The sequence below is a fragment of the Protobothrops mucrosquamatus genome, unplaced genomic scaffold (assembly GCF_001527695.2).
Source record: "Protobothrops mucrosquamatus isolate PMUCROS unplaced genomic scaffold, P.Mucros_1.0 scaffold2214, whole genome shotgun sequence".
NCBI lineage: Eukaryota > Metazoa > Chordata > Lepidosauria > Squamata > Viperidae > Protobothrops > Protobothrops mucrosquamatus.
Window position 1 is genome coordinate 30,332 of NW_015388306.1, and position 14,233 is coordinate 44,564.

The following is a 14,233-nucleotide window of genomic DNA, read 5'->3' on the forward strand; positions in this document are numbered from 1 at the left end:
CTGATATTCTCTCATTCTCATTCTTTTGCTGAGAGAGATAACATAACTTGCCAGATGGCACTGGCAAGGTGAATATTGGACCTTCACAAAAGTATTAAAATATTACTATCAGGAAGATTTTGGAAACAGGAATACAGTGAAAATATATATTAAATACTAGATGTATCTCACCTTTCCACAGTAATTTGATTTTCTATTTGATCTGGATTCAGTTTGTACTCTGGATTTTCAAGGGCTGGTTTTCGAATATCGTGGAGAATATCATGATCTTGCCTTAAAGCTATTTTCAAATCTTCCTATAGAAAAGTTGAAGAGTATATAGTTAGGCTCTGTTACATGAGAATTCAACTTTGAAATGCCATCCCAGGGTTTTGAAACAATACAGTGTAAGCCAAGAATGGGCAACCTGTGGTGTGTGGCAAACTCCAATATGTGCTTTCAATTTTTTTTTAACACAGTTGAACAACAGTGTGATTTTACACTGATAGAAAATCAGCACCAATGTATTATGCTGCTCATAGTACATGTAAAATCTAGAGGTGGTATAAAGACTTTAATAAGTAAATAAACAAATAAACAAACAAATCGAAAAAAATTACAAAACCTAATTGTGTGTGTTTGTGTGCACAAACCCAAAAAGCTTATTCTAACATTATAAGGCAAAAATAGTCCACTTGTTCTAGATAAAAATCATGTCATAGGAATTGCTTTGCCATATTTATAATAATCTGCATTTCAGGGTTTTATTACTGTTTTAGCAATATTTAAAACTTTAGTTCCATGGAAAATGTGAAGGATCATAAAATTTACTGGCACTGATTTAAAGGGAGGATATCACACAACATTCAAACGAAACATGTGTAAAGGAAAATAAAACTAAACATCAATTAATGGGCTAACTCAATAAAATTATCTTATGTAACAACTGCTCTAACATACCTTCAGTTTGTCTCTCCTTTCTGTATGTGTTGCAAGGAGGTAGCTGGTGGCCTGAGCATCATTTGGTAGCTCTGTTTCTGCAAGCTCATTCCCAAAGGATTGAAGTGTTTGAGCTGTCTCCTTAACCATTTGAGCAAAGCTCTCTATAGCCTTATGAATTACAAATACATGACACACACACATTGGACACAAAAGAGATGTATTTATATATTTATATTTTGTTTTAAATATAAATATAAATATATCAAAAGGCATAAATATCTGTGGTGGTCCTTGGTGCTTGCAGACATTTCATTACCCAACTAGGCATCATCAACCATGCAAGTGAGCATAGGGTTTATTCCTTGTTTATATACAGTAGCTTGCTTTGCCAGTTTGGGTGAGCTTGATGTTTTTTCCTTGAGAGTTCCAAGAATCCATAATTCAAACCCCAGCTAAATATATTCTAGTAAAAATTATCTCCACTATTAACTCCTTAACAATATATCCTTAAACCTTTAAAGTATACTTATGATATTAAATATTATTTTTAAATGTTTTAGTTACATACTTGCATATTCATGCAAAGTGCACAAAGGAAGCAAGCTACAATAAGCCAAAGAAAAGACACAATGAAAGAAATGGAAATATAGCTAAATTATACTAAACCAACCCCTCTGCACCTGTTTATTTTTGAAAAATAGATGTGCATCTATCTACATGACCAGATACCACTTCATACACTCCCTTTTATTTTTTTAAAGTCCTCATCTCATACTTCTTCAGGGTTTCTATCCAACCACAACATTCTCATCTATTCCTTCTTCTTCCATGCATTTGTTCTGCAACTGAATAATTCCACCTGAGATTAAAGCACCTCAATGTACTTCTTTCAGTGGTTCTCAACCTTTTCTTCATCATGGACCCCATTTAAATATATTTTGTGGCCATGGACTAGGGCTACGGACCCTCAAGATTTAACTCAGGATTTAAATCATAACAATTTTTCAAGGCTTCATGGACACACACCCCCCCGCTAGGGGTCCGTGGACCACAGGTTTGGAACCACTAATATAGATCCCTTCTGATTTTTTTGTAGAGAGTTCACATTCATTCAACACCCTATCCCTTCTTATTTCACCATACACAATTAAGAACCCTATCTGCACTTCCATCAACTTATGCTTATATATCTTCTCATATACTTAAATGTCAATTCTGTTGGCCATTTTCATCTCTTTTGACAAACATATTTCCAGAATTTGTTTCAGCCCCATTATTTCAGGTGCTACTTTTATAATACTTGGTCTAGCAGTCCTCACTTGAGTTTCATCTCAAGCCATTTCATTACTTTTATTTCTAATTCCATTCATTATGCTGGAAAATCCTTGCTTAGCTCTTCAAAAGCTTTTTTTTAAAATGTCCAACAAAATCTCTTGGAATTTCTATGCCTCTTTTAATGGCTTTCCTCTTTTTAACCACATTCTTTGCAGCTATATTTTTATCACGCACATAGGTAATATTTTTACCAAACATCCTTTCAAACCCTTCTCCACACATTTCATGGTACTCTGCAATTTATTTTTATTTTTTTTCTTTGCAATCAAGCTACATTTCCTATTTCCTTAGGTCTCCTTTGCCTTCATTCTATTGGGAAAACAACCTCTGTTCTAACACTTTTTCATACAGGGCTTACTCTTTCTCTTTCCGTAGTTGTTGTATATTCACTCCAGCATTATTCACTTTTTTCACTTTTCTATCATGCTCATTTCCCCCTAAAGTTCCATTCCACTCTATATGAGACTATAGATCGTCATCAGCTTATGACCAGTCAGTAACTTTTCAAAGTTACAATCCTCCAAAAAGTACTTATGACCTGAATTTATGATGATTGCCTCTGCAGTCATGTGATCACATTCTGGACACTTGCAACCAGCCTGAATTTATGGCCATCTGCAGTGTCCTTGGTCACTTGAATGCAATTTATAACTTACTTATTTATTTATTGTTGCTGGAAGTCAGCACTTAAGATTTCCAGCAAAAAATGCCACAGTGAATGCCGCAAAAAGGTCATAAAGTTGGGCCAGTCACATGGATGCCTCTACTTAAGACCGACATGACATACAACAGAAATTCTAGCTGCCTTACAGTTGTAAATTGAGATCCATTCCATGCAAAGATGGGCATGATAAAGGACCAAAATGGCAGGGACCTAACAGAGGCAGAAGAGATTAAGAAGAGGTGGCAAAATTACACAGAAGAACTATACAAGAACGAGCTTAGCGTCCCTGATAACCACGATGAGGTGGTCATTGACCTTGAGCCAGACATCCTAGAATGTGAAGTGAAATGGGCCTTAGGAAAGCTGAGCAACAACAAAGCTAGTGGAGGTGACAGTATTCCAGCTGAGCTATTCAAAATCTTAAAAGAGGATGCAGTAAAAGTGCTACACTCAATTTGCCAGCAAATTTGGAAAACTCAACAGTGGCCACAGGATTGGAAAAGGTCAGTTTACATTCCAATTCCAAAGAAAGGCAATGCCAAAGAATGTTCAAACTATCGCACCATTGCACTCATTTCACATGCAAGTAAAGTTATGCTTAAAATCCTACAAGCTAGACTCCAGCAGTNAAACTGGTCTCCTTTGGAAATTAATAGGCTGGCTTTTCCCAAAACTTCCTAAGGAAAATAATATAGCAGAAAATATAAGTTGTAACATTATCTCATTATAAATATGTCCCACAGAAAAATGTGTCAAAATAAAGAATCCTTATATCTTTACTTGTGATTTTTCTTCAAAACTGGCAAGATCTTTCAGAAGGTGCTCCACATGTGAACTGCTGTTTCCCGTTTCCATGAAATGAAATAATTTTTCAGACACACTATCAAGTTCTGTTTTGACCTAAATGAAATAGAATATATCAATTTTTGTAAGTCACAACAGTGTAGCACAGCTACAAATCAGACTTTGGATCACAGAAATCAACTAGGGGTCATGATCATAGAAACATATATAAGCAATAATTTTTGAGAAACTTTATATTATGGTTCTTTAGAGCAGGGGTGTCAAACTGCCAGCCTGCAGGCAGGACGCATCACGTGGAAGCCACGCCCACCCCATTGCCGGCAATGGCAAAACTGGCCAATACGTTCATGACGTCATGTGACGTCGTGAGTTTGACATACCTGCTTTAGAGCATACAGAATAACACCATTGGAAGTGACTTGGAGTTCTTCTAGTCCAACCCCCTGGTCAAGCAGGAGACCCTATACCATTTCAGACTGATGGTTGTCCAATCTCCTTCTTAAAAACCTCCAGCGTTGGAGCACCCACAATTTCTGGAGGCAAGTCATTCCACTGATTAATTGTTCTAACTGTCAGGAAATTTCTCATTAGTTCTAGGTTGCCTCTCTCCTTGATTAGTTTCCATCCATTGCTTCTTGTTCTGCTCATGTGCCTTGGAGAATAGCTTGACTTTAAAACTTGTCTAGCTTGACTTTAAAAACTTTGTGGCAACCCCTGAGATATTGGAACACCCCTAGTTCCTTTTTTCATTAAACTAGACAAGTTTTTAAATTATTAAGGCACATCAAGTAAGCCAATACTGGTAAACTATAATTATTATGCTTTTAATTTCATTTTATCACTTAAATATTTAAATTACTATTGTATGTATATTGTATGTAAATTATTACCATACAATGGTAATCATACAATGGATGATCAAAAACATCTCTGATGAAATGTTTTGGCACTTAAATATTTAAATTACTATTTTATATATATCGTATGTAAATTATTACTACTGTATACAATGCTAATCATACAAAGGATGATCAAAAACATCTCTGATGAAATGTATTTTCTAGTACAGAATAATGGAAGCTTTTAAATAAATTCCAAATTTTAAATAAAAATACTGCTAATCCAGAATTGTTTTAATTAGACCAACATATCATATACCTCTTTGAAATCCACTTCAAAATATCTAAGTTGTAAGCACTGCTCAAGCTTCTGTTGATGTTTATACCAAAAGTCATCAAAAGCTGCTTCTGTCTCATCTAGTTGAGATAAAAGCCTTAAAAGACAAAAGACAAAGCAGTTTTATATCATGTATTCCCCAATTGAAGATGGGATAAGGGAAATGAGAAATCCCAAGAAGGGAAAGGATATGAAACTGTTAGAAAAAAATCACAGCACTGAAAAATACAGTAATTATCAAATGAAAATCTAATGTACTGGAAAAATTGGTGGAAAAGGCAGATTGATGGAAGGACGGTGTGTGCGTGTCAGGAAGACTGATAACAGATTGCTAGACCAGGGCTTTTCAACCTTTTCACCCATTGTACCACTTTTAGGATATGGCAACATCCGAGTACCACCAGCAAGATGTCAAAAACTTGACCAAAAAAAGGAAAAAAGTGATAAAGTACAGGTAATCCTCGACTTACAACAGTTCGCTTAGTGACTGTTTGAAGTTACAATGGCACTGAAAAAAGTGCTCCCCCAAGCCACAACCGAGCAAGACACCTGCCTGCCCGCCCGGCGGCGCTCTTCCTCCTGTCCCGAGGTTTTCACTGTTGTGAGCATTTCTGTTGAGGATTGGCAGCAGGGGTGGGGTGGGGGGGTGTTTGGTTTTTATTCCCATCTGCTGGGTGGTTGCAGCAGGTTTTGGTCACTTCACATGACCCTGGGACACTGACCGTCATAAATATGAATCAGTTGCCAAGACCCTGGAGATGCTGCAACATTCTAGCTGATTGCTGCTTCTTCAGGGGTCAGCAGAAGCACCAGGATCAGCACTGAGCTCCAGCTGGAGCCTGGCACTGATCCTGGCGCTTCCACTGAACTCTGACAGCCCTGAAGAAGCGCTGATCAGCTGGAAAGCGGCACTGATCCTGGCACTTCCTCTGAGCCCTGACAGCCCTGCAGCTCCAGCCATCTCTCGCTCAGGTTTGTGCGGTGCTGCCACCGTTTCAGCTCATTCCCCTCCCCCATTACCACTTTTCTTGGATGGGCGCGTACCACCTGCCAGGTGCCAATGTACCACAGATGGTACCCGTACCACTGGTTGAAAAGCCCTGTGCTAGAAAACTGAGGGGCACAGAGGCTTGAAATATACTTTTAGGAACATACAAAATAATGGATGTATTTAATTTGCGTTGGGAAGGCATGAAATCAAAAAGGGAGATAAAAAGCTTGGGCATCTATTCTATTTCTTTTCCAAGTCTAATATATTAGAAGTCAAGAATTTGATATTCCATGCAAACAAACAAACAAGCATGTTAAACCACATGTAATGTTATAATCTGGTTTAGCCTCTCCCAACCTGGACTCTGTTCCAAATATATGGACTTCAAATCCCAGAATTCCCAAACCAAATTTGGGACAGTTGAGGTTTACACTGGTTGGGGAAAAGTGGTTTAATTAATTGCTTCTCTGACTCAATCTAAGCAATTTATTATACCTACGTTCTTGTGTGTGTGTGTGTGTATATATGTATGTACAACCCTGTATTTTGCCTGATATTCTCTCATTCTCATTCTTTTGCTGAGAGAGATAACATAACTTGCCAGATGGCACTGGCAAGGTGAATATTGGACCTTCACAAAAGTATTAAAATATTACTATCAGGAAGATTTTGGAAACAGAAAAACAGGAATACAGTGAAAATATATATTAAATACTAGATGTATCTCACCTTTCCACAGTAATTTGATTTTCTATTTGATCTGGATTCAGTTTGTACTCTGGATTTTCAAGGACTGGTTTTCGAATATCGTGGAGAATATCATGATCTTGCCTTAAAGCTATTTTCAAATCTTCCTATAGAAAAGTTGAAGAGTATATAGTTAGGCTCTGTTACATGAGAATTCAACTTTGAAATGCCATCCCAGGGTTTTGAAACAATACAGTGTAAGCCAAGAATGGGTAACCTGTGGTGTGTGGCAAACTCCAATATGTGCTTTCAATTTTTTTTTTAACATAGTTGAACAACAGTGTGATTTTACACTGATAGAAAATCAGCACCAATGTATTATGCTGCTCATAGTACATGTAAAATCTAGAGGTGGTATAAAAAGACTTTAATAAATAAATAAACAAATAAACAAACAAATCAAAAAAATTACAAAACCTAATTGTGTGTGTTTGTGTGCACAAACCCCAAAAGCTTATTCTAACATTATAAGGCAAAAATAGTCCACTTGTTATAGATAAAAATCATGTCACAGGAATTGCTTTGCCATATTTATAATAATCTGCATTTCGGGATTTTATTACGGTTTTAGCAATATTTAAAACTTTAGTTCCATGGAAAATGTGAAGGATCATAAAATTTACTGGCACTGATTTAAAGGGAGGATATCACACAACATTCAAACGAAACATTTGTAAAGGAAAATAAAACTAAACATCAATTAATGGGCTAACTCAATAAAATTATCTTATGTAACAAATGCTCTAACATACCTTCAGTTTGTCTCTCCTTTCTGTATGTGTTGCAAGGAGGTAGCTGGTGGCCTGAGCATCATTTGGTAGCTCTGTTTCTGCAAGCTCATCCCCAAAGGATTGAAGTGTTTGAGCTGTCTCCTTAACCATTTGAGCAAAGCTCTCTATAGCCTTATGAATTACAAATATATGACACACACACACACATTGGACACAAAAGAGATGTACTTATATATTTTGTTTTAAATATAAATATATCAAAAGGCATAAATATCTGTGGTGGTCCTTGGTGCTTGTAGACATTTCATTACCCAACTAGGCATCATCAACCATGCAAGTGAGCATGGAGTTTACTCCTTGTTTATATACACTAGCTTGCTTTGCCAGTTTTGGTGAGCTTGATGTTTTTTCTTTGAGAGTTCCAAGACTCCATAGTTCAAAGCCCAGCTAAATATATTCTAGTAAAAATTATCTCCACTATTAACTCCTTAACAATATATCCTTAAACTTTTAAAGTATACTTATGATATTAAATATCATTTTTAAATGTTTTAGTTACATACTTGCATATTCATGCAAAGTGCACAAAGGAAGCAAGCTACAATAAGCCAAACAAAAGACACAATGAAAGAAATGGAAATATAGCTAAATTATACTAAACCAACCCCTCTGCACCTGTTTATTTTTGAAAAATAGATGTGCATCTATCTACATGACCAGATACCACTTCATACACTCCCTTTTATTTTTTTAAAGTCCTCATCTCATACTTCTTCAGGGTTTCTATCCAACCACAACATTCTCATCTATTCCTTCTTCTTCCATGCATTTGTTCTGCAACGGAATAATTCCACCTGAGATTAAAGCACCTCAATGTACTTCTTTCAGTGGTTCTCAACCTTTTCTTCACCATGGACCCCATTTAAATATCTTTTGTGGCCATGGACTAGGGCTACGGACCCTCAAGATTTAACTCAGGATTTAAATCATAACAATTTTTCAAGGCTTCATGGACACCCCCCCCTGCTAGGGGTCCGTGGACCACAGGTTTGGAACCACTAATATAGATCCCTTCTGATTTTTTTGTAGAGAGTTCACATTCATTCAACACCCTTTCCCTTATTTCACCATACACAATTAAGAACCCTATCTGCACTTCCATCAACTTATGCTTATATATCTTCTCATATACTTAAATGTCAATTCTGTTGGCCATTTTCATCTCTTTTGACAAACATATTTCCAGAATTTGTTTCAGCCCCATTATTTCAGGTGCTACTTTTATAATACTTGGTCTAGCAGTCCTCACTTGAGTTTCATCTCAAGCCATTTCATTACTTTTATTTCTAATTCCATTCATTATGCTGGAAAATCCTTGCTTAGCTCTTCAAAAGCTTTTTTTTAAAATGTCCAACAAAATCTCTTGGAATTTCTATGCCTCTTTTAATGGCTTTCCTCTTTTTAACCACATTCTTTGCAACTATATTTTTATCTACAGTCATAAAGTTGGGCCAGTCACATGGATGCCTTTACTTAAGACCGACATGACATACAATAGAAATTCTAGTTATCTTACAGTTGTAAATTGAGATCCATTCCATGCAAAGATGGGCATGATAAAGGACCAAAATGGCAGGGACCTAACAGAGGCAGAAGAGATTAAGAAGAGGTGGCAAAATTACACAGAAGAACTATACAAGAACGAGCTTAGCATCCCTGATAACCACGATGAGGTGGTCATTGACCTTGAGCCAGACATCCTAGAATGTGAAGTGAAATGGGCCTTAGAAAAGCTGAGCAACAACAAAGCTAGTGAAGGTGACAGTATTCCAGCTGAGCTATTCAAAATCTTAAAAGAGGATACAGTAAAAGTGCTACACTCAATTTGCCAGCAAATTTGGAAAACTCAACAGTGGCCACAGGATTGGAAAAGGTCAGTTTACATTCCAATTCCAAAGAAAGGCAATGCCAAAGAATGTTCAAACTATCGCACCATTGCACTCATTTCACATGCAAGTAAAGTTATGCTTAAAATCCTACAAGCTAGACTCCAGCAGTATGTGGATCGGGAACTTCCAGAAGTACAGGCAGAATTTCGAAGAGGCAGAGGAACTAGAGATCAAATTGCCAACATATGCTGGATCATGGAGAAAGCTAGGGAGTTCCAGAAAAACATCTCCTTCTGCTTCACTGACTATGCTTAAGCCTTTGATTGTGTGGATCACAACAAATTGTAGCAAGTTCTTAAAGAGATGGGAGTATCAGACCATCTTATTTGTCTCTTGAGAAACCTATATGCGGGTCAAGAAGCAACAGTGAGAACTGGACACGGAACCACTGATTGGTTCAAAATTGGGAAAGGAGTCCGGCAAGGCTGTATTCTGTCACCCTACCTATTTAACTTATATGCAGAACATATCATGAGAAAGGCAGGGCTAGATGAATCAAAAGTTGGAATTAAGATTGCTGGGAGAAATATCAACAACTTAAGATATACAGATGATACCACTCTAATGGCAGAAAGTGAAGAGGAACTAAAGAGCCTCTTGATGCGGGTGAAGAAGGAGAGTGCAAAAGTTGGCTTGAAACTCAACATTAAGAAAACCAAGATCATGGCATCCGGCCCTCTCAATTCCTGGCAAATAGATGGGAAAGAAATGGAGGTAGTGACAGATTTTATCTTCCTGGGCTCCAATCACCACAGATGGGGACTGCAGCCAAGAAATTAAAAGATACTTGCTTCTGGGGAGGAAAGCTATGGCAAATCTAGACAGCATACTAAAAAGCAGAGACATCACCCTGCCAACAAAAGTATGTATAATCAAAGGCATGGTTTTCCCAGTTGCAATGAATGGCTGTGAAAGTTGGACCATAAGAAAGGCACAAGAATTGAGGCCTTTGAACTATGGTGCTGGAGAAGACTCCTGCGAGTTCCCTGGACTGCAAGGCGATCAAACCAGTCAGTCCTAGAGGAGATCAACCCTGACTGCTCTTTAGAAGGCCAGATACTGAAGTTGAAACTCAAGTACTTTGGCCGCCTAATGAGAAGGAAGGACTCACTGGAGAAGAGCCTAATGCTGGGGAAGATTGAGGGCAATAGAAGAAGGGGACGACAGAGAATGAGGTGGCTGGATGGAGTCACTGAAGCAGTAGGCATGAGCTTAAATGGACTCCAGAAGATGGTAGAGGACAGGAAGGCCTGGAGGAACGTTGTCCATGGGGTTGCGATGGGTTGGGCACGACTTCTCAACTAACAACAACAGCAACAACAACAACAACAACAACATATCTATCTATCTATCTATCTATCTATCTATCAATCAATCATCTATCTATCTATCTATGAGATATGTTCATGAGGATAGTTTTGAAAAAAAAAATGTATTTTCTCAAAATTTATTAAAACACTCCTTTTAATACATATCAACACTTCCAAATTCATTAGTCCTAATGTTTTCGAGATACAATAGTTTGTATCTATTAACAGAGTATAAAATAGAAAGAGGAAAAAAACTTACAGTGCGCTGTGTAATCCATCTATTATGGCAATAATCTAGGGAACCCCCAAGATCTTCAGTTAGCTGGGCTATATCAATATAGTTATTTAATTCTGTTAGTGAGCTCAGCATTATGATCTATAAGACAGAAATCACAGCATCAAGTGAATACAATCAACATTATTTTGGATCTTTGCTTTGGTAGTTTTGGCAAATTTATAGTCATGAAACTAAATAATAATATTCAATGAAACATGATTTATCAGATAAAGGAGAGTTTCACTATGATAACAGCATATAAAATATCTCTTTCAATCAAAGCTCAAAACCATTATGAATAATATTGGTACAATTTGTAAACTTAATAACTAGGAAAAGTTTGACATTTGTACACCATGTAAATAGCAGAAGTTCTTATTCTTATCTAATAGGGCTGGCAATGCTTTAGATTTGATTGAAAAGTGTTATTTTGGAGTGTTAACAAAAGTAAACATTTTTTGGAAGTCTTTAAAGCAGCCATTTCATTTCCTAGATTCATGTGGCAACTTCAGAGAACAGTGATATAATCCTGGAAAAAGACAGGACTGTTTTAAAGAACAGCAAACAGATGCTATGTTTGTACTCCTAAGCAATCAGATGAGCCTTTTTGAATGATCTATGAAGCACTACACAGCCTTATAATCCAATGTAATAGCATTTAAACTGCTTGAAGAACAATTCTGAAAAACTCAAAAGCTTGTGCACAAATGTGTATTATTTTGACTAATCCTAGAACCTATTAGCCTATAAGGCTTGTGTGTGAGTTTGGGTGACTTTTCCCCCCATTAATTGCTTTTTACCAAATAATTATATCAAATAAATATTAGCTGAGCATGGTTTGAAAAAGTTTTGGAAGAAATTCTTTTGAGCTCATGTAAAGACAGCACTCCTCTATTATTCAAAAAGCAACTTATGGCAGCATGAATATAGATAAACCTGTAGCTAATTTAAAGAGTCCTTTAATTAATATTGAAATTATTATCAAACAATTTTTAAAGCTTTTAAAAGCCGGAAAAGGCCAGTTCTTTAATGAAAAGCAGATAAATGCTTTACTCTTTCTCTCACAATGTCCAATGTAGTTTTTTCAAATCATTTTTTAAAAATGTAGTTATGTAAGAACATTTACAATAGATCTCATTTATACATGTTTTTTTAAAAAGTGCTATCATGTGCTCAGTGAAATAAGCAATAAATATTATTTAATGAATAGTAATTAGTACTTTTTCCTATCTTCTAGGTAAAAATATTTAAATTATTTAAAAATGATCTAATTTCAAATATGACACTAAACACATAGGAAAATCAGTGCTTTTTTCAAAGCCATCATTTTGTCTACAGAAAATTCTGTCCATTTATTAGTTACGAAAAAAAATTGCCTATGCAGAAAAAAGTGTAAGATGTTATAGTAAAGACATATTTTTTACTGTTCCAGTATACTTATCACACTACTCTGTGCACAAAAATAAATTACAAGTGAAAATAAAAAGATTAAACACTAACCGGCAGCTTTATTTTATAGTCATCTCTATGAAATTTAAAGGCAATGTCGAAGAGAGTTCTATGAAAGAATCCAGTTGGACGCAAAACCAGAACAAGTTGCAGATTTCCTGGAAATGATGTCTGCAAAATGATGAAACAGAATTGTCATATTTAATGTATTACAATCTAAATTATTTCTTGTAATATTTTGATATATCAGATCAGATATAATAGATTCAACAAATCAGTTTACAAATTACGTTACACTTTGTATTAACCACAGATTAAATTGGACCACATTTTGAACTTCAAAAGATATAGTCAAACTAGGGTTTAATTTCTATGGAGTAATAGACGTACCGGTAATTATAGTCTGCCAATTCAGACGTTATACCAAGTCATTATTTCTGACTTCCAAGATCTATGTTCTGAACTAGGTTCTGTAAGTGATATCATTTTTAATTAAGCTATTGCACCAAATCTTAGATAAGCTTTCCTAAAAGCATAATTTGATGTACTGCCTAAACTGAGCCAGTATATTATCTAATTGATGATATATTTATACTGAACAAAAGAAACTTTGACTCTTTGAAATAACTTATCAAGAATAATAATGTGATTATTATGCATAATCTCTTTTTTTCTATGAGTAATCTTTTACTAAAGAATGGGCATTTTATAGATAATAATATGTTGCTTGCCACAAGCTAAGCTATATATATAGTTCCATCCATCTCTGCCTTCAAAAGATTCTTAGTCTGAGAAACAATCACACATATTTTTTCCTCAATAAAATTTTTATTATAAGCAAAAAAAAACCAAAAACCACATTTTAGGCACATTTAGAAACAAATAAACAAATAAACTTTCTCTGTTTAACAAAACAGAATCATCCCTACAATTGGATCCTTTGGTTGTAATCAGGAAACAGAAATGCTTCATTATATTTTAGATAAGGTGTGTGGCATTTGAGATATGTGTTCCTAAGTTGGTTTTCTATGAGGAATTGAAAACAATAACAAAACCCGAATCGAAAAAATACAATAGAAGAAAGTGATTTTATGACTCATTCTAGACTCAAGAAGAAATTTCTCCATTAAATTGCAATTTTATTTAGGTTTCAATAAAATTTTATTTCATATTAGTTCAAGAAATCCAGACGTTCTGAGAAACAGTATATTTTCAATAGACATTATGTAGAAGTCATTGCACTTTAAACTCTGCAAGCTACTTCTATAAAGAATTTGGAGCTGAGAAATAATTTCTGGAATATAGGTAAAAATGCATCTATACTTCACTGACATGCCCTGAAACTTGTCACATTGTCTACAAGCTAATAATGAGCTGAAGTGTTCTGAAATGAATAAACTTGTCACCTGGAAGGATATTGTTTCCATTTTCTTCACAGTTAGCTCTTTCATGGTTGATCAAGCTATGCTTCCTCAAATGGTTACCTCACCATAGTCAATCTGTTCTCCCCTAAAGCTTTAGATGCCAATGAACAATAGCTTACTTTTGACAGCTCAAAACCAGTTTTTAAAGTAGTTCCCAATCCTTGTGAGTCTTAAAAAAAACCCACTAAAAGGCAAATAAATCACCAAGTTCACAAATGCCAGCTTAAAACTGGGTGTGGGCCCTGGAACACACTGGCTCTACAGAATCATCTGCACTGAAAAAGAATTAGAAAGTAAAAAAATGGAGAAAATTCTCCTGCTATCCTGCTAGGAAATACATTTCTGAAATGGCATGGAACTAAACATATTTCAGACACAGCATTGTAGAGGACATAAAGGAAACACAGGCAGTGTCAGATCACAATGAATATTTAGCCACAGGAACTATTCAGAAA

At 35.8% G+C, this 14,233-nt stretch overlaps 1 protein-coding gene across 1 annotated transcript in view; it reads right to left on the reverse strand.

Annotated features, from left to right (window-relative positions):
• Window positions 1-14,233, reverse strand: part of MCF2L (MCF.2 cell line derived transforming sequence like) — a 67,998-nt gene that overhangs the window by 26,803 nt on the left and 26,962 nt on the right. The window contains exons 5-8 of the mRNA XM_015824378.1: window positions 12,406-12,525; window positions 10,888-11,004; window positions 940-1,089; window positions 172-296 (exon numbers count right to left, since the gene is read on the reverse strand). Of these exons, the coding sequence (XP_015679864.1) occupies window positions 172-296; window positions 940-1,089; window positions 10,888-11,004; window positions 12,406-12,525 (512 nt within the window). The remainder of the gene's footprint in view (window positions 1-171; window positions 297-939; window positions 1,090-10,887; window positions 11,005-12,405; window positions 12,526-14,233) is intronic.